Below are 22,522 nucleotides of genomic sequence, written 5' to 3' on the forward strand. Positions count from 1 at the left end.
GTGCGCGGAGCCGAAGCCAACACGTAGAGGCCCTTTTGACACTTTAATGAAATGTAAGGGGTACACCGAGCGGATGCTGCCCCTACCCGTGTCATGGGACGCACGCAGAGGCAGCACCCGCCAGGGTGTAAGGGCTATTGAGAGTTGATGGTATCTAAAATGAACTAGGTTATTGGGCGAAAGCGATGGACTAACATTGATATAGAATAAGAACTGGATACCCAATCAGCCGCAAAAAAATGGCCCCGCAAAAGTAACGTTAAAACAGATCACGCGTTACTTTCTCGTTTAGTCTTGTATGGACCGCTCAAATGTGAAGTTGTCAACAATGTCGTAAAAATGTGCAAAAATAACAATGATAATACATGGAAAAAGCATGGAATGTATTTCTTTTGGTTTAGTTCTTTGGATAGCATTACATAATTTATGTAATCTGGTAGTAATTTCATGGTTTTTAATAAATTATTTTGTTAGTACCAAAGAAGGGATGTCAAGGAACAAAAATCTAATGAGTCGATATGAGGTCAATTTTTTTTTATATTTAAATTTAATTCGTAAGATATAATATTATGTTTAAATTCCAGATTTCCAAGAAAACCTATGCGACGTGGACTGCGTGTAGTGCGTGTGTGCGTGTAGTGGACTGCTATTATAGCAAGAGATAGGGGTGATGGGGTGATGTGTGATAGGGGGGGCAAAACGGCACTTGTGTGTTCGACCCATTTCCCTGTTTGCGACATATACACAACCAATAAGGGCTTACATCGACTAACTGTAAATGCTAATAAACAGTGATCGTACATTTTCCAGCATTTTTGGTGCACAAAGTGTTGTTAACGGAATTGGTATAAATAATTTTAGCCCTAATGATTAATTAGCGTTTATTACGTTGATATTAACCTTAATTTACCATTTCAGTTGAAATTATCTATACCAATTCCGTTAACACCACGCGAATCGATTTGGTGCAGCGGAGTGGTGTTAACGGAATTGGTATAAATAATTTCAACCCTAATGATGAATTAGCGTTAATTATGTTAATATTAACCTTAATTTACCATTTCAGTTGGAATTATCTATACCAATTCCGTTGACACCACTCTGCTGCACCAAAAATGCTGGAAAATGTACGATCACTGCCAATAAACCTGTTTGATCACAGTGACAACCACAGGATTTTTTTGGTAAAGACCATAACCAATCAGTACCTAAATGTCCCCGTGCACTATATTGCAAAGAACGAAAGTGCGAAGAGTAAATGTAGATCTAAAATACTCAGTTATTTAATGAGTTGAATTTATTTCAAGGAAATTAATATTTAAAAACGTATATTTACTTATTAAAAAATAAATTTGTTTTATGATAACTTACACGGGTTTTTACCATGAATTAATTTTATTTGAGCTCCCGATCAAGTTAAATTTATTTATTACTTTCGTTTTACTGTACAGTAATACCTGTTAAAATGTACCAAAGTGACTCCATTCGTTCATTATTCTCGTTTGACGTAAATACAAAGGTGAAGTTACGTTTAGTGCCATCGGACTAAAAGTTTTAAAAGTGTTGGTACGTATGCTTGCAAATTTGACACTTAATACTTACGACAGTAAGTTCTTTCCCGTACAAAACATTTATCTAGACTCAAAATTTACGTAAGCGTTTTTATCATCAATGCAAATTTGCCGCTAGTGTCATTCTGACCCACATTTTGTTGACGTTTTTGTTCCGCTCTGTGTGTCTATTTCTAATATTAAGTCAGTGTGGACTAAGTACTGAGCTATGGGCTAAAAAACCGGACGCCTGCCTAATAAAACGGTATGCAATTTTATTTCCGGCAGACGGTGACTCGCCCTCACAAGATGGGCCCCCACAAAAAGCGCACCCCTATCTTATTATTATTAGGTTACTAGTTACTGAAACTGCTATTTTATGGTGAGACTTTTCTTGATTTTCGTACGTCTGCTGCAAATTTACGTATATTTCTCTGGCTGTATACCCGATACCTAAATATTAGAAGGTTGATTACAAAAAGTACCTACTTTCCTACTTAGTAGATGCTTTATTAATGAATTAGTGCTGAATGAAGTGAACGCGTGCGCAAGCGCCGGCCCGCATGGCGGCACGTGACGATCTGCGGGTAATTCGCTTTATACGAAAACATCGTAACGCGGACACGCTATCAACCCCTAACTCGTTTATTTATTTGGGGCGATAACCCCCATTGCTTCAGATTACTTTATATGTTTATTATATGAGATAGATTTCTCCCAAGTCTCCCAACACTAGCTCGTACAACTATGTACCTATGGCTATTTTTACTGTCGAATAAATTTAATCTAGAAGTTCGACGTATTTGTATAGGTAGATGCTTAATGTTTAAAATAAGTAAACTAAGTTTTGCTGTGTCGGCTTTTTTGCGCAAAAACATAATCTAGAACAATTTTGTCGATCTTCTTCTTCGGTCGTAAGCCCCTACATTGAAATAGTTAGGTATATAGGTATAGCCATTTTAGAGAACTTGTTTCAGAATTTTATAGAGGCCTAGTTCTCATACTCGTACCAAAAGGACAAACTTACTTTGTATTCTTACTATTTTAGATATGCTTTAAAGTATGTAGGTATAGGTGTTCATATTATGTAATCGGACCGATTTCGCCGGCCCACAAAAATCAGGCTGGGATAGCGGTCAGTGAACTCTTTTTCCTTGGTTCACTCCTAAATACCGCCCGATTTGTTCTACCACCGATACCTTGATTAGTGATCACAGTCCGTCACAGTCTTTAAAACTAAATCGAATCAGGTCATTTTAGTGCTGAATCCTAGATTGTTAGAGCAAAATATGTACTGGAATTGTTTCTGCAACGAATGGGAACCTTTTCATTATTTTCGTCCTTAATAAAATTTAATAAAGGCAACTAAGATTTTCCCGCACTTTGGTTCGTCATGACATGACCACTAGGGAGAAAGCCAAATTATGGATGCGTTCAGAAACGACGCGGCCGACCAGAAAATGACGAATTATAAGCGCTCTCGAAAGCCGGTCCCGTAATTATTGTGGACAAGGCACTTTTTGCCTCTGACAAATAAGTAGTAAGAGCTTGGAATGACTTCGAAGCTTTGAGCTGCTTCGTAACGTACTAATGGCTCTCGTGCTCTCGTGTAGCAGCGAGCTCTAATATTAACTATTTCTTTTGTGCGGTGAACTGGCGTGGTTGTACTGTGTTTGCGTCTTCCTTGGAGTGGGGCAATGACCCCTTTCTTTATTTTGTTACATTATTTGAACGTTAATACGAATCGAATGGACGCGAGTGATGGGCTCAAATTTCTTGAGCTCGCCTGACAGCTTTATGTTGTCACGCGATCATCCCTTTGATGGATATCGCCTATAAATCAGGTAAAATAATATATTAGAGTCAGACCAAGATAAGTCTGCAACGATTTTGATAGCATACGCAGTGCAAGTCTTATTACGTCAAACTTCTATGACATTTATGACGTATAAATAACATTTGCACTGCGTGTGATCGGTATTAAAATCGTCGCAGACTTAGGTACCTACCTCCAAACGTGATTTTGTTTTGTAAGTACGATACGTCAGCAGTGTAAGTGCTCCTAGGTTCGTTCAGATCAGATCAGAAGTTCAGTCTTTACCTATATTAAGGTCTAGTTATTAATGTACATATATGGCAGCTCAATATAAACTCCATAGCACATACAAAGTTTTTACGGAATTTGTTATCAATTTCTTGATAAAATTAAGTACATAATATTTATTTTAGCACAATTAATACTTTTCCTGCAGGAGTTTGTAACCGGAGTTGATTTCGAAAACGCTGTATCGTATTTTCGGATGTTCGCGAAATCTGATGAGTGCAAAACGAGAAGCTACGCCGGTGGTCGCGCCCTGTGCGATTGCGTCGTTCTTTAAATTACCTTCTAATATCTGGGAGACCGCGCTTTGCTCGGAAAACATATAAAAACTCAGAAGAGCGCGTTTTCCCAGAGATATATAAGACCTAGCTAGATCGAAATTTCATTGAAATCGTTAGAGCCATTTCTGATTTCGCCGAAATAAGAATTAAATTAAGAAACAAGAATTGCTCGTTTAAAGGTATGCTCGATTGACTCGGCGGGTTGTTTGATGATACAAAATGATAATTTCAAGTTTCGGTAGATTTGAAAACTTAGAATACGTTTTTCATAAATTACCTCCCTTGCATCAAACGAGCGCAGTTGAACGGACGAAAAAAAATGAAACTGGCAGTTTGCAAGTTGGCAAGTTATAACCTCCTGCCGCCCAGAATTTTTTCCTCAAAGATGGGGTACAAGCCCAGAGGCCTTTTTTTAGGTTCACATGGTCCGGCCCAAGACTTCGACGTATGATTACATTGTCATAGCATTGTATTATGGGTGTGAGATTTTTTTTAGCATCATAAGAAACCAAAGAAACACCGAAATTCGATGTCTTTTTTATAGGACTCTGGGCCGCTACCTCAACAAAGTTGTTTTACTTAGATTGTGTATTTCAGAATTTATTCAAATAATTAATGTACCATTACGTTGATTTACCCCGCTTCTGTAACATATTTTAAATATATCAGAATTAAATAACGCATTTCATGTAAAATATTATTACAAAAAAAAATTACGTACCTTTGCCACATGCTAACAATAATATTAGCCACAAGCAGCATATTATCTTACTTTGACTATTAGATTATAAAAATACAGTGAATATTCAATTCTACACAAGCAGTGGCAAACTAATAAACTGGGAATTACCTAACTAATAGGCACTAAACTCGAGCATATCGATTTTTTTCATAAAAATAGGGTAACCGCCCGCAGACCTATTAAAATCCTATAGCTACTAGTGACTACCATCTTATTTTAATTTATGGATTTTTAAATATTTTTGCCAAAACTAACTATAAAGCTTTTCAAAAAGACATTAAACATTAAATACTTTATTAAATTCAAATTTTAATCGTTAAACGAACAGCATATCCAATGCAAATCAACCCAATATAGCGGTTAAAGCCCGTAGACCTATAAAAAACCTTAAATATATTACGACCCACATGCCTTCCTATAGGTCTTGCAAATGTTAATTGTTGTATTTACATGAATATTGATTAAAAGTAAAAAATAAATGTGGTAAAACAAAGACGAACATATTAGATATCATTTACAACAAAAATACACAAGGAATCTGCCGAGATAGCCAAGAAATCATCGATTAAATTACGACGTCCTCGACCTCTCGTCATTGTTTTGGATATTACTTCAAAACTTACATATCATGTTACACAGATGGACATCTATTGAAAACGTCAAATATGATGTATTCATTCAGAACTGATCTGAATTCAATACGCGATAAATTTGAATTTTTATGACAGGTTAAAGTTGTAGACCTTTTAAAAGGTCACTGAGCGCGTATAAGTTAAAAGTGTAATTAGGCTTGGGCCGGAACCACTACTCAGTCGGAGACCTTTTAATAGGTCTTTGGGCGGCAGGAGGATAAATAAAGACCAATTAGATCCACACTTGCGATTGGACTCGATGTCGGGCCCGAAAACCTTCTCCAGAATTTAACAAACACTTTTCTGAAAACCGCATCAAAATCGGTTCTGCCAAACGCGAGATAATCGCGGACAAGCATGCATACATACAATATACATATGTACATACAAACATGCGGGTCAAATTGAGAACTTCCTTTTATTTTAACTCGTACTATGGCGAATTTTAAAACTACCTTGTTGAGCTATTCCTTTTCTTTCCGATCCTCAGCAATAATGTAGGTATTTAATACATAATGTACCGTTAATACATATAATACATATGTAATGATTGTCTCTGGCGTTGTCAAGCGTATCTCTCTAAATTAATTTGACACTAAACTGATAAGTAAGTTTTGCTCTATTTCAGATTTAGCTAAAGCCGGCTAATATAAAGTAAATAAAGCGCCGAGCGCAGAAATGCTGAATGTAGGTAGTAGAAAATATCGATTTATAAACGACCCACATTGTTTTGAATTGATAAACTCGTAAATATGCCAATATTGGCCAATGTAAGGGCCAATAAATTATATCAGATGACTGCTTTTCTTTTTTCCCTTCTAGATATTAAGAATTTACGCGGTGCTGTATTATCATAGTACCTATTAAAGGTTCTCGGCCCGATTTCCATGTGGGATCTAGGTATGTATATGTCGTAGTCAGATCGTATAATCCGCCGTATTACATTACGGCTAGCCGTTATCAAAAACAGGGGCGTTTTGAAATGCGGCGGTTCGACGATTAGCCGGATTGTCATTGCGATACGTTCTTCAATAAGGCGGCCAACGTTTAGCCGCATCGTACTACTATTTTAGATTGTAGAGTGACCAGTTCTTTCGGTCGCCTACGTAACCGGAGTTTGACAATGTTTGCAATTTAATTTATTTTTACCATGGTCCCACCGCACTACATGTGTTTATTTTCCAAAACATTTCCTTCGCAACTTAAATAGACGGAGCCCCGCAAGCGGGGCTCCTATTTCTGGGCGGTTTGCCCTTCGGGCATCTGAAGCTACCTAACGAACCTAACCTACTTACCTACCTACGCTTTTTTCCCCAAAGTGTAATGTTTTCACGGACGTCTCACTAAATCAATAGGTAGGTAGGTTAGGTTCGTTAGGTAGCTTCAGATGCCCGAAGGGCAAACCGCTCAAAAATAGGAGCCCCGCGAAGCGGGGCTCCGTCTAGTTAAGTTGCGAAAGAAATGTTTTTTGAAAAGAAACAGTCCGACGAACTCCAGATTTGATGGACACCCCAGCGTTTGTCAGGCAGCGCCACGGGTGTTAAAAATGGGAACTAAAAACTGTCAAAGCGGCGGCTAATGACTCGCTGTATTACATTACGGCTAGCCGTGTTGAAGAACGTATGGCGCCGAATACATTCCAGCGGATTCTCATTCAGCCGCATTCAATCCGGCTAATCGTTAAACCGCCGCATTTCAAAACGCCCCTGTTTTTGAAAACGGCTAGCCGTAATGTAATACGGCGGATTATACGATCCGACTGCGACATATATATATGTAGACAGGCTGGCAGCATATAGATACGTCCGTCACAGTTGCGTCTCTTCTACCTAAGCTTTACACCAAATAATATAATACTCACTAGGAGAAGAACGGTAACTCCATACAAAAAAATGTCCCCAACCGTTTATACTAGTGGCGCCGTCGTTGTGTACCAATGGAACTAAAGTTGACAACCGGTTTAGCCTGGCGGGTATTGGTAGGTAGTGATTCTGTTCATAAACATATTTGTTATCTTCATATCACGAAATATATGAAAGATGCAAATATTACCCCTTGTTTGTGGTATTATCAATTGATTTAAATTAACGGCATATTTATGTTTATAACATTGTATTATTACTAATTTTTTTTCTTAGCCTATTTGTGTGTCCCACTGCTGGGCAAAGGCCTCTCTCCTGGTTCTCCATGACTTGTAATTTCTATTATGGTATTATTCTATTTATTAAAAAAATGTTTTACATATAGAAATATACACTGAAAATTAAACCCTGACAAATTAAAAAAAAATAGACATTAATAAAGCGCATTCACAAAGTTTTCAGTATAATACAAATATTTCCAACTTGTATTCATACATTTCTTCACGGTTAATTTATACGCTTTCCAGATGCGTTATGACGCGGTTCCTTCTGAACCCACTAAAGCTGTGAATTTCACTCAAATATGTATCTTCAACAGCCGTTGCTCCGCATTTAGCACATTTTCTATGTGCATTGCTGTAATCCATGTAGGTACCGACTTACAGAGTCTTAAGTGGTAGTAGCCCTACCTTGTATTTATTATTTAAAGATTTAATAAATAAAATTTTCGTTATGAACTTTAACCACAGCAGTTGGATAGAGTCATTGACAAATATATATTTTTATTATGGTGGGTAGACGTACCTACCCTCTATATATTTTATGAACATTGATAAAGACAGTTGGAAGCAAATATTCATTATAAAACTTAATCGCGTGTAGTTAAGTTTTAAGTGTTTTAAGTCCCGTTTTATGATTAATAATGTAAAAAATTCGTGAAAATTTAAATCTTAGTAGGGAGCAATGTTGCTGTAGAAAAATGTTTTTATTTTGATTACTGGCAACTTTTTCTAGGAGTCCAAAGCACACATAGGAGCTTCAGACGCACACATGCGCAATTATAAGGGGACATAACTTTCTTAGGAAGTGAACAGGCCTTACTTTACACTGTGATGGTACTTGTACCAATCATAACACCAGTAATTGGGGCAGACAGTCGTGCACAAAATAGTTCCTTACGCCTTGATCGTGCTGCCTTCTCGTGGAGAAAGCATTGCTCGTGGCTCAATGACGTTCAGTTCAGGGGTGTGATTTACACAACTTACCGAGGTCAGGTAAATCGAAAGTTCAGGATAACCAATTCAAGTGCGTATTCCGGTCAACGTTTGTCTCACCTGTGCAGCTTGTGCTCCAATAGAAATTACAAATTTACAATACGCAGCTATGTTAGGTATCTACGTACAATTTAGACAGACGGTGCTTTGCCTGCGAACTTTGAACTCCGTTGATCTACAACTACATCTACAAGTATTCCCTGTGAATTGAAATTCCTTTCATTTTTAACCATAAGAGGTGAGTGGTAAGTACCTACAATCCTACATAGCTGTTTCTAGTACCTAATATCTACTTAAATTGGTAAATATCAAAATGTTAGGTACATACATATATTTAGTACTTAAGTAAAATAGGGGAAATTAAATAGCGGCAAGTAGGTTCGAGTCGGTATTAAAACACCGGCGCATCCTCTGACCTGACCCTAAGCGTACCTAAGTGTAAAGCGTAAACAAAGATGAAAGGTCTTGCTCTTGAGCGGCTCTTCTAGTTTCTCGAAGATTAAATACTTACCTACTAAATATCGGTCGGTGTTTGAAACCTGTAATCTTGCGATTTTTACTGTGCCAGATTTTATTTCTGCGAAGTTTGCCGTAGTTTTAGTAAGGCGGTGTACGAGTATTTATTAAATAAGTACCTTATTCGTCTTCTTTTACCTTTTGAACCAAATGAACTAGCTCCTATTAACTCCGCATGCTATATGATGCGGTAAGTAATCATTATAAAATGTTCGTGAGAAATAATGTCACACAATTTATTAACAAATGGAGTGAAAGTGGTGGTACTTAGTAGGTACCTATTGTAAGTAGGTACCTATATTTTTACTGCAACTATGGGAAAAACGAATAAAGCGTCTCCATCAGAACAACCGCATCATTACGCTGTGCGGGCGCTGCCCCTGCCCCCCCCCCCCCCCACTCCTTGGCGAGCACAACCACAACGCGATGACGAATGACGACTTTAACCATCAGTCAGAGTCAGTAGGTTCGGAGCGAATTCGACTTTATTTTAATGATAACTCGTGACATGGATCCTAAATGCTATAGGTAGGAAATGTAGAAGTATCTTCTGTAGTATGTGAGTAGGTATGGTAGGTAATACTGTAGCCATATGTTTTGTGAAAAAGTGGAGACTACATCTGCAACTGCACACTAACATACTTTGCTAGGTACCTAACTATTCGAAAATTTCTAAATTCGCGGTGGGCGTAAAATGTCTAAATTTCCTTAAATACATATTCGAATATGAATTTACTCGTATGTATGTACTGTACTAGATAGAGAATAATAATAATTGATATTGGCTACTAAAATTTTGGAAGGAGGCAAAGCGTAATATTTGCCACGGGGTTTCGTTACATTTTATAAAAGGCTTGTAGTAACAATTTATCGGGCGATTCTCAGAGATGACCTTCGGTGCCTGACTTCGGTGCCAAATTTTTTTTTTAACTTATTTGATATGCGACTTTATTTCCTAAAATCTAATAATTAATTAATTAATTAATCTAAAAATATTGGTACTGGAGGCCTCCATTAGAACCTTATAGTTTTTAAGATATTTGAGATTTAAAAAACACCGAAATCATGTGCAGCACTGAAATCAATTGGCGTCACCGAATTCAATAATGCATACACAAAAATCACATTTAAATTTTATATCTCAATTATATTACATTTTAATCATATTTTTCATTCTTATTTGATTATAAGCGATGTAACAAGGGTACTGATCTCGAAAGCTTACATAAATTTAATAGATATAGACCCAAGATTTTAAAATAACCTTGTTACGGCTTGTAAAACAACATGTCTAGAAGATATCCCATACTATTTGACTGTCCTCATATAATAGGGCGATGCATGGTCCTGAAACGAGTTTTAGACATGTCGACCACAAATTCGCACATTAGTGCCATGAAGGAGAAGATGTTTGTTTCACACAATCCGACCGCACACGCATCAAAAAGAAACTTAATTATGTTAGCTACACCCGATACACAAGAAATTTTTGAGTGGTGTTCAATGCTTGTAAAATATTTAATGCACTTATAAAGCAATATGATGCAATACGGAAAACAAGTATTTTTGAATAACAGAGTTTTAAAGCGTGAACTCCATCAATTTAAAACTATTTGAAGTGGTCGACTAATGCTTGAAGATTTACCTATTAATTATGATCTCCAGCACCCTCAAACACATGAGCTAAATTGTAACTCCTATATTTACACATAAAGACATAAGACACTGAGGAGTGTTAAAACATTTGCTATGTTCAATTTGTGTCTATGGCTATCCTTTAGAAATATTGATCAGTAAGGTACGCTCAGTGCCTTTGAAGCGATCTCGACATTTGACGGCCACTTTATTTTTAATCCCTTGTTCTGAACATCCTGTCCCTTGGGTGCACCTTGCATAGTACTTACAAATACAAGTTATTTTAAAAGAAGTGGGATCCAATTGACTGCATTCATTTAACATGGCTGACACGTGTAAAAGCTATCGAGGTGTAGGGCCTCAGGTGATACAGAGGACAATTAACATAATATTACTTCATTGGTTTGAAGAGAATATCAAGACAGAGAAAGAAACATTGGGTCTACAAGTTTCAACACACGTCTGGTTTAAAAAACTACTCATAGTAAACTAGTGATTTTTTGTACCTATTATGGCTTAATTTACTTACAAACATAATTTTACGTTTATACAACGTATCTTGCACTTTTTAGGTGTGATGAATTAGTACAACAAACTAGTTTGCAAAGCAGGATTTGAATTCAGTGATCACTTTTTTGATATCGGTGGTCAAAAAATCCACCGAAACCAAGGAAATCAACACCAGCGATGTCAAAATTAATCGCTTTTCAGCAATTACAGAAATAGTATGAGTGGTACAGAGGAGATGTAATAATGATGGATTTACGTACTTTTGAGGATTTCTTAATCACTTGCATAACGATAAATGCACTAAAACTTTCGGAGTAAATTGCACCACCGATCTCAAAAAAACATAGAACCAAACCCACCGAAGGACTGGGAAACCTTTAAAAAATCACTTTAATATACTGTGACTGTACCTCTACTTTATTCAATGGTTAAGGCACAACTAAAGCATACTATGTTTGAGACACTGAGTTCCTGGTTTACAACTTTGAAGGAGTACCGACATGTTTTGCAAATTACACCGAAATCAGGCACTAGCCCGGGACACATCGTAAATTTGGTTTTATGCAATGAGTTGAGCAAACACATTATTGTGATATAAAGAATATGATAAGTTAACGAATACCTTATGCGTGAATAACCATAATAACTCCGATCTAATGCCCCATCTTGAGTAATAATTTTTTGTTTCATAAAATCTGGGTGCGGGACACTCCCACCGAACATCATTTTTGGCATTTGAATTTTTTTTTCTGGTATTATATAAATAATAAATAAATAATTTGGTAGTGTCCCGGACAGAATATAGGCTGAAGATCATGCCTAAATTAATTCAGATTTATTGAACAGTAAATTCAATCATTTATTGCCCCGGACACGTTAAAATGGCCCTCCTGAGAAATGCCCTATCGCGTTTTGCCTCTCTTTCTGACAACCGTATTTGATAAAAAGAGAGGCAAACAGCGATTACGCCGATTACATCAACGAGTGAAAACAGTAGGGTAGGGATTTATCTATTATAGAGTTAGACCAAGAAAATGAAGAAAAGTCTAAGTTACATAGTATACATACACAATAAGATCATGTATGACAATTATACTCGTGTTTCGTCCTCGATATTAGTAATTTAGGATTATAGAACACATTGTAGTTACGCGAAAGTGTAACCACTCATCACTTGTTTAGGGGAAAAAAGGTAGCCAATACTGGCATCCCCTTTTTTGACATTGGAAATGTCTTTTCGTTCGCTCCAGTATACGGTCCGATTTCACGAAAAAGTGCGATCCCCTTATATCTCGGAAAGTTGTGAAGATATGATATTAAAAAATAGGCTCAAAAGACGCATAATCACGAGAGCTGTAAGGTGCAAAAATAATTATTCGAGAAAATCAAAAACGAAAAAAGTTATGGTCGAAATAGTGAAAATAAAATTCAATTTTTTCCGAATTTTTGATTTTGGTGCTCGATAATTTGGAAACGAAGAATGATATCAAAAATTTGAGAAAAACGGCTCTGGACAATTTAGTCAGCTACAATTTGAGCCTAAAACAAAGACGATCGGGTTAAGGGTTTGCCCTGTAGCCTAACCTTAAAATAGTCAAAAAGTCAGAACGACATTTTTCACAGGACATTTATGACTTCATGTTTCGCAGAGTTCGTTATCGGTGTTTGTTGTGAATTATCGGGATTATGACGGCAGAATAACACTTTTTCGACAATCTATGCATTCTTGTGGTGGTGGAAATAGAAATAGAGATATAGGCAGAGGTAGAGGCAGAGGCAGAGGCAGAGGCAGAGGCAGAGGCAGAGGCAGAGGCAGAGGCAGAGGCAGAGGCAGAGGCAGAGGCAGAGGCAAACGCTGTTATGGTCATCTCTCGTCGCGTCAAACAGCTGTCAAGAAAATTTCATATCTTGCAGCAAATGGGCCGCTGCCGATCACCACTTCTCGAGTTGACTACGGATTTGCCGTGTAATAATTTTCTTGTACTTTGAACATTAATTGATCCTGCTTATTAATCGAAAAATGAAATATGTACCTATACTTATGCGCCACGGCGACAATTATTCAAACTTGGATACGCGTGTGGAAATTTTGCAATTTGTTTGTTCACATGCGTTATGTCCAGGATACTTGTGTTAGTCTAAGAATAAAATAATTATCATTCAACGTTGTAGTTTTATTTTGTAACTTTTTCCTTATCCAGACTTTCTCGTCGCTCAGCGACAATATTTTTTCGAATTCCGTAGATTCATTTCCAATGTGCTCGATAGTCGTGTGAGGCACGAAATCTGTGAATTTTTTTTGTAACGGTTCCGCCGGCCTACCCAGGTCGACCCTCTTCATTCGCTTTTTAGTGCTGAACCACTCCACTTGTACCCACTATCAAACCAATACCTAACCCACTTTTCTAGAAGCATTTTGTTTCTGTAAGGGTCGCAGTTCAAACCTAACCTAACCCACTTTTCTAGTAGCATTTCTTTTCTGCAAGGGTCGCAGTTCAAACCTAACCTAACCCACTTTTCTAGTAGCATTTCGTTTCTGTATGGGTCGCAGTTCAAACCTAACCTAACCCACTTTTCTAGTAGCATTTCTTTTCTGTAAAGGTCGCAGTTCAAACCTAACCTAACCCACTTTTCTAGTAGCGTTTCGTATCTGTATGGGTAGCAGTTGAAACTTAACCTAATCTACTTTTCTAGTACCATTTCGTTTCTGTAAGGGTCGCAGTGCTAACCTAACCTAACCCACTTAACTGATAGCAGTTTAACTTGCTTTTCTAGTAGCATAACGAAATGCTACTAGAAAAGTAGATTAGGTTAGGTAGGTATGGGGCTGTCCATAAATTACGTCATCGATTTTTGACGATTTTTGACCCCCCCCCCCCCCCTATAATCATCCAAAAATCATGCTTCAAATGACCCCATTTCCTCCTACTTCATGCTACCGTCATCCGATGTCCAGACCCCCCCCCCCCCCCCCTAATTTGAAATGACGTAATTTATGAATAGCCCCTAATATGCGGTGCGAGCTACGGGGGGTTGAGCGGGAGGGGCTAGTAATTTTGGCATCAGTTTACTTTATTTGGTAATATGTATACATTTGGTAATCATGGTGGTTTATTTAGGTGAAAATATCGCATTAATTTGGTCTTCAAGATTTGGTGATCATTCAATATATTTGAATATAATTTGAAGTGCAGTCGTAATTAAAATGGTGGTACTTTTGTATTTTTAGGCCTTATTTTTTTGGTGTTCAGTAATTTTTTTTGGTAAGCATGAAATTTTTTATTTAGGGTACTAAAGTATTTTTTGGTGGTCATTATATTTGTAGCCTTAATTTTACACAGATCGACCTAGTCCCACTTGGTCCCACCCCACTGTAGTAAGCGTGTAGTAAGCTCAACAAGGCTTTGGGTTGTGGGTACTAGACGACGTTAATGACGTTATATTATAAGACCAAGAGATGTCTGCAACTATTTTTATAGCACACGTAGTGCTAGTGTTATTTTAAACGTCATGCTTCTATAAAATTATGATGTATAAATAACACAAGCTTGCACAACCTGTGCTGTCAAAATCGTTGCAGAGTTATCTTGGTCTAACTTCTGTTGTAAGTATTCTTTGGTTTGGATCCGAGTGTTCCACTCTCTTGATAAATGGTCAGTTGACAGGTTGTGGTGATTTTTCAACGTAGAATACCCACTTCCCCACGGCTTACCCAATCGAATAAAACTTCGATGTTCGATTCTACCTGTCAACCGAAGACGAGGCAGTATGGCCTTTGGTCTTAGCCTGTCCAGAAGTACGAATAAAAAAAATCCTTTGTCAAAATCACGTCAAAACCAGGGGTGCGAAACTCCTGACTTCGGTCAAACTCGGCTCCGCTCGGCTCATCATTGCTCCGAGCAATTATTAGGGTTGGCACCACTTGACTTCCTTTTGCGTGCACGACCACAGATAAGATAATCACTTGATTTTTGACAACCCTAAATAGCCGAAAGGGATAGTGCCATATATTAGAAAGGGACAGCATGATTCGACCCTGAACCGCTGTCAAACTTCGTTTTTGTAGGAAGTTTCCTTTCTGTACGGTAGTACTATTAATTATTCTGTGTCAAAACGTCAAAATGGAATTTTAACTTTTAAGAGAATCGATTATTCATTTTTTTAATTGTAGTTAAAAGGAAACAAATACCAATTTTAATCAAGTTTTATATCATAATTAGTTTTAATCACTTTTAGCGGTTCCATAATATTACGTATTGCCGTCACGTCACAAAGTGCCGATCGTTAACGAGTTCAACAAAGCAAGATCAACAAGTTATTGTTATAGAAAAATGGAATTTATAGAGCTTATATCAATAAATAAACTGGATGGTGTTATTTTAAAATATCCCCACCAGGATAACGTTGATGGAACGGTGTGTATTACTGGACATCACCTCATTTTGAGTTCACGAAAAGAAGGCGTTCGCGAACTATGGGTAAGTTGATATCGTGTAAGTGCAGATTACAGCACTACAATATGCTGCTAAGGTGCAATAAAAACTCTTCTATTACTGTTTAGGTACTACAGTAGCGGCCATTATTTTATTGACCATATTTAATTTTTTTTTATGGATTTATTTACATAAAAGATATATTTAGAACAAGAAAAGTCTGCAACGATTTTGATAGCAAACGCAGTGTAATTGTTATTTATACGTAATAATTTCATAGTAATTTGACGTGTATAATAACACTTGCATTGCGTGTGCTATCAAAATCTTTACAGACTTTTCTTGGTGTAATAGTAGTAGCGGTTGACCAAAATCAGTTGCAAATGGTGTTAAAGGTATGAAAATCGGCACGATTAATCTTTAGGCCATTTGAATCAATTTGATCTGTAGCACCAAAAAAAAAACAAACAGAAAGGAGTTATGACATCATCTTTTTTTTGTATGGAAAATAAAAAAAAATTGTTCAGAAACCTATTGTGTGTGGTATTAAATGAAAGGGCATTTGGAGCCGGTTCTAAAAATATATCACATTATTATATTTCCGTCACTTGCATTCAATTAAAATTAAAATAATTTTCAATACATACCAAGTTTGGGCTCCTCCAGGTACGAAACCATTGAATTATTTTATATAAAATATACCTTTAGTAATACCCAATATCCTCATATCTAACCCCAAGAAATTAATTTCGAATATATTTAGTTTTAGTATTTGTTTTAAAATTTTTATTATTACAAATTGTGATCTATCAATCTATCAATGAAACGGCCTGCTAGCCTAGTCGATAGTGACCCTGCCTATGAAGCAGGAGGTCGCAGGTTCAAATCCTGGTAAGGGCATTTATTTGTGTGATGATGATGATGAACACACAAATAAAGGTCATGTACTTCAAAAAATTTAGATTCTCGACAGAACAACTATACCAGATTAGCGACCTCTTATCAGTCAGGAAACTCTATATTCTACAGATCATATTAAGAAAACACAAGACCCTTACCTACAATCCTAACTATAACACAAAACGAACTTTAATTAATGTAGCGAAATCTTCTCATACTAGAACAACCTTTGCGAACTCACAATTTAATACAAAATCCGCTTTCATATATAATAAAATAAATAAAATCCTAAACATTTACCCTAAACAATCCCATGAATGTAAGTCTACTGTAACCAAATGGCTCAAAACTAAAACATATGAGGAAACAGAGAGCCTTTTACGATGAGTACCATCACACACACACACACACACACACACACACACACACACACACACACACACACACACACACACACACACACACACACACACACACACACACACACACACACACACACACACACGCGTGCAGGCTTGAGTTCTTTTTCTAATCATATATTTTTATTGTTGTCTTTGTGTTACTTAATAATAGTTATAAATTTATGATTAATGTATTGCTTGTAATTAGTATATAATTATTAATTGTAAATAGTATAGGTAGTAAATGTTTTATGACTTGTAAATAGTGTAGCTTAGTATTAGTTAGATTACAATAATAATAACGGAAGAGCGGTGCCTCCCAACACAGGCATATATTGCTTACCGGGAGACACCATCCCTCAAATTATATGTACTGTTTTTTATGAAATAAAGAATTTTGTATTTTGTATTTGTTTGTAAATGCCCATATACACATATATACAAGCCCTGGTAAAGGCATTTATTTGTGTGATGATGATGATGAACACACAAATAAATGCCCGTATACACATATATACAAGCCCTGGTAAGGGCATTTATTTGTGTGATGATGATGATGAACACACAAATAAATGCCCTTACCAGGATTCGAACCTGGGACCTCCTGCTTCATAGGCAGGGTCACTATCGACTAGGCTAGGAGGCCGTTTCATTGATAGATTGATAGATCACCATTTGTAATAATAAATAATTTAAAAAAATACTAAGACTAAATATTTTTAAAATTAATTTCTTGGGGTTAGATATGAGGATATTGGGTATTACTTGAGGTATATTTTACAAAAAATAATTCAACGGTTTCGTATCTGGAGGAGCCCGAACTTGGTATGTTTTGAAAATTATTTTTATTTTAATTGAATGCAAGTGACGGAAATATAATAATGTGATATATTTTTAAAACCGGCTCTAAATGCCCTTTCATTTAATACCACACACGATAGGTTTCTGAACAAAAGTTTGTTTTTTTCCATACAAAAAAAAGAGGACGTCATAACTCCTTTCCGTTTGTTTTTATTTTTTGGTGCTACGGGTCAAATTGATTCAAATGGCCTAAAGATTAATCGTGCCGATTTTCATACCTTTAACACCATTTGCAGCTAATTCCCGAATTTCAGGGTGTACCGCTATCACTATAACTCTATATACAGTGGTACTACTAACTAAATTAATATCTAGCTTAAATCTAAAATAGGCCCTTGAGGCATTGTACCAAGGATGCCAGCGACATTTCCTCATTGTATGGCAATGCTGATATGTTGTGCGAAGAAGCCGCCAGCTCTTCGGTCACCAGTTATGTCGACGCTTAGCTATTTCTACAAATAACTTGTGCGCGCTGGGATCCCATGGACCTAGAGTTACATTATACATAATGAAGTTATATTATACAAGAATAACCCACATTTTCAGTGTCTGATAAGGATAATTTTTATAGCATCTTTTGTTTTGATCGACGAAAACCTCGACTTTAAGAAACATATCCAAGTAATGGCAAATCGAGTTCGCAAACTTATATATATATTTAAGAATCTGCGCAACTCCGCGGACAAACGGTTACTTAGAATGGTTTACATATCTATTTGTCAGTCAGTCATAACACTCATAACTTATTGTATAACCGTGTGGGGAGGGGCAGCAAAATCACATATGCTCCTGCTGGAGAGAGCACAACGGGCAGTTCTAAAGGTCATCCTTAGAGAACATTCACGGTATCCAACTGTTCTAGTATATAAGAACATGGACGTACTCAGTGTTCGTGGACTCTTTGTTCTGCATATCGTGTCGAAGGTGCACTCTGGGGTATTGAACTCACCTAACTATGTAAGCCTTTCACAAAAACGTATCTTCATAATTCCTGTGCCCGCTACTCAAACAGCATACACAAAACGTTTCGGCCCCTTTCTACACCCCTTCATATACAACCAAATCTGTAAGAAAATTTCCCTGCAAGAATATTCGGGTAGAGAAGCAAAAGTTAAATTGCAAGTCAGGCTCAAAACCCTTTATTACGAGGATATTGAGAGCTTACTGAGTGTAACTCAATAAAAACACATAATTCTTACACACACACACACACACACACACACACACACACACACACACACACACACACACACACACACACATATATATATACGTGTGTGTGTTGGTGTATATATATATATATACACCAACACACACACGCATACACACATTTACATATACCCTGCATGGGCATTCCCTTCGCTTTCCTTGTATTATAATTAGTGTTAGATTGTTAAATAAGTGTTTTATTAATTGTATTTTTGTATTCTTATTTTTAGCTTCAATTTTTACTTTTATTCTGTTCTATCGTTTATGTAACCTTTTAGGCTAATTTATATTTTCGCGCATTATGTGTAATTTTTTTCTCATGTATTGGTTACCTACGACACAGGCAAGCCCTAGTGTAGGAACCAGCTCTGTATGATAATGTGGAATATGTTGTGTATGTTGTGTAAATTAATAATAATAATAAATCACTCGTTTTAAAAAAATCATTTAATTATGGTATTTACTAGTGCTAAGATTCCTGATATAGCATAATTCAAGGGACACCCAAAAAGCACCTAGAAAGGATGAAGCTCCCCATAGAACTAATATATGTATATGTATATTCATATTAGTGCTTATTGTGTCTTATAATTTCAACACTACCTTTAAAGGAGGGCAATCCCTACTAACATTATAAACATGAAAGCAACTCTGTCTGCCTGTCTGTTACCTCTTCATGCTTACTCTGCTGAGCCATTTTAAATAAAATTTCAATATCAACTGTTACTGGACTGGATTTTATTGGTTTTCCAGCTTCTTCATAGAAACATAGATAGCATTGAAAAGAAAGAAAACAAGCCAATCAATGGCATCATGCAGGGTGGTTCCTTGTTCTTGAAGTGCAAAGACCTGCGGATATTCCAGCTCGACATCAGCTCCAGCGCGGAGTTGAATATGCTGGCCCAAACCCTGGAAAACCTCTCTGGACTACAAGATCCCAGCCTTTTCTATCCATTTTTTTATAGACATATGCACCCAATTATGGAAAATGGGCATACATTATATAGGTAAGCTGTTTTATTAACAATCATCATCAGTATAGGTACTGTCTGCTACAAAAATCGTTTTTTTTAGGGTTCCGTACCCAAAGGGTAAAAATAAAAACGGGACCCTATTACTAAGACTCCGCTGTCCGTCTGTCTGTCACCAGGCTGTATCTCATGAACCGTGATAGCTAGGCAGTTGAAACTTTCACAGATGATTTTCTGTTGCCGCTATATCAACAAATACTAAAAACAGACTAAAATTAGTATACAGGGTGGAAAGGCACGACGATCCTTTCCGGAAATGGGAGATAGTTTAGCCTAAGCTCTATATTTTCTCCATAGAAACTATGTTAATATGGGCAACCGTTTCTAAATTATGACCTTTTAAACATCCACGCAAAAAACTACTTTGTTCTAACCCTAACAGGTGACAGGGTCAATGAACTTACTTGTAAACAATCAGTATTCGACAGGAAATTATGCTAATTTGTTGCCATCTAACCATTTTTAGGTCTGCTTACAGCACGGTAAGAATCATTGCAGGATTTTCGCTTTCTTAGTGGTTCCACTTGTTCAATACTTGAATGAAATAGTTATGTTATTCCTTAATATTAATAATACTAACCACAACATTGTTTACAACGACAGTTCAAATGGTGACATTGACAACCACTCAAAAGTACGCAATCGTCTTATAAATATCTCTGGTTTCCTTGACTGATAAAAAGGTTTTAGTTTCTTAACACGTTTCACAAAATTATTTTCGAATAATTGGAAACTATCTAATATAATTAAAAATAACAAGTAGGTTGTGTTAGTTGCACCAAATGAACTTGCAAAAATTAAATACTAAGAATAAATCAAGAATAAATACTTCTTAAATACCTAACTAACAAACCTTCTTGCGTGGTAGGAAATAGACAAGACGTCTGATGTTTGAAATTAAATTTTCATTGAACTATACTTATTGAATGTCATATTCTTCAAATAAAAATGTTAGATGCTCGTGGCTATTTAAATTTGTGGGGCTGTGTAAAAGATATGGTGTACCAAACCAAACGGAATGTGAAACTGCGGACGAAATGAGACAAAGGCTAATTGGTGCTTTCTGCGGAGGATAAATGACGAAGAGCATACACTATATCGCATGTGCATCGACATACTCGGGTACGGGCTGCGGCGGCGTTGTAATACACGGAGGTACATTTGAACACCGTATGTGAAAAGAAGATAGTATTAAATATTGGAAAAAAGTAATTATCTAAGAAAGTAATAAAATTGTTTGTAATATTTTTCCATGCATTTGATTTATTTGACATTTATGCATCATTCATACATCATTGCGATACTGTCAACGATCGGAAAAAAGTGTAAAGTCCCGAGCTTTCCCGACGGAGATCCTTAATCTAGCCGTCATGTGCACATGCTATAGGGTTATCACCACAGTTAAAAAGTAGTATTTTTGCAATTTTTATTTTTTACTCAATTAACGATTCTTACCATTACCAATAGTCTCTGTATCACTTAAACGACCTAATACTTCCGGGAAGGATCGTCGTGCCTTTCCACCCTGTATAAGTGGGGCCCCCATACAACAAGCGTGATTTTTTTGCCGTTTTTTGCGTAAAGGTTGGAACCCTTCGTGCGCGAGTCAAACTCGCACTTGGCCGGTTTTTTGAAATAATCATAACAATTTATTGCATTAAGGAGGATGTCTGAGCTGAAATCCAGAAGCTAAAGTAATGTGCACGTGTGTGTACATCGGATTGGGGACAATAGGATATTTTGTATTGAAAATATTGGTTATACCTACTACATTCTTAGTAGATTTTCCATCGGGGAAAGGGCATATAACTATTTAAAAAATGCATGGTTGCTGGTTACCTTAAATTCAGTTTTATTAGAGTGGCATCAAATGTGGCAAGTTGATTTAGGTACTCGTTTTTAACAGAAAAGGTTAATATTTTCTTTTAGAATATTATTAGTAGGTATTTATATTTATTATATATTTTTTCCAGTATAGAGGGTGAATTCACAAAAGTGTTAGCAACAGAGGAGTGGAGGATATCTCGAGTCAACCAAAACTACACTGTGTGCCCGGCATACCCAAAGGCAGTGGTGGTCCCCAAGAGTGTAGATGATGATATGTTACTCCTGGCTGCATCGTTCAGACAAGGAGGCCGATTTCCTGTACTCTCCTATAGGCACAACAATGGGGTTAGTTGAAATTTAAGTTTTTGTAACAACTATTAATATTAGCCTAAGCATTTCACTCTATACATGGCTACATTGGCTATCCTTACATATAAAATAATAAGTTGTGTGAGAGGTAATGTAAACCTTATTACGAATAACTTCACACTCTTATCTTAATACGCTTTTAAGTATTATAAGTACATAAGTTTGCACAAAGTTTGTTTAAAACATATTATAAGTGGATTTTTAACCATGTGTGGATTAGGCACTCTAAGCTTACTTACTTATTACTTATTTCTCTTTGGCCTAAGTAAACCCCTATCTGCTGGAGCAGCAAAAATAATAAGCAATTCTTTTGCATCTCTCTTCCAAATGACCAAAGTTTAATGTTACATTTCTATAATGTGAGAGAAATTGTTTAATATATAACATC

The 22,522-nt window shown here is 36.6% G+C and overlaps 2 protein-coding genes across 2 annotated transcripts in view; one reads left to right on the plus strand and one right to left on the minus strand.

Moving 5' to 3' along the window:
• Nucleotides 1-22,522, minus strand: part of LOC134804822 (uncharacterized) — a 470,867-nt gene that overhangs the window by 218,513 nt on the left and 229,832 nt on the right. The window lies entirely within an intron of this gene.
• Nucleotides 15,247-22,522, plus strand: part of LOC134804792 (myotubularin-related protein 9) — a 312,849-nt gene continuing 305,573 nt past the window's right edge. The window contains exons 1-3 of the mRNA XM_063778032.1: nucleotides 15,247-15,581; nucleotides 19,661-19,914; nucleotides 21,912-22,110. Coding sequence (XP_063634102.1) covers nucleotides 15,435-15,581; nucleotides 19,661-19,914; nucleotides 21,912-22,110 — 600 coding nt within the window. The 5' untranslated portion in view covers nucleotides 15,247-15,434. The remainder of the gene's footprint in view (nucleotides 15,582-19,660; nucleotides 19,915-21,911; nucleotides 22,111-22,522) is intronic.

The sequence above is a fragment of the Cydia splendana genome, chromosome Z (genome assembly GCF_910591565.1).
Source record: "Cydia splendana chromosome Z, ilCydSple1.2, whole genome shotgun sequence".
NCBI classification, from domain to species: Eukaryota; Metazoa; Arthropoda; class Insecta; order Lepidoptera; family Tortricidae; genus Cydia; species Cydia splendana.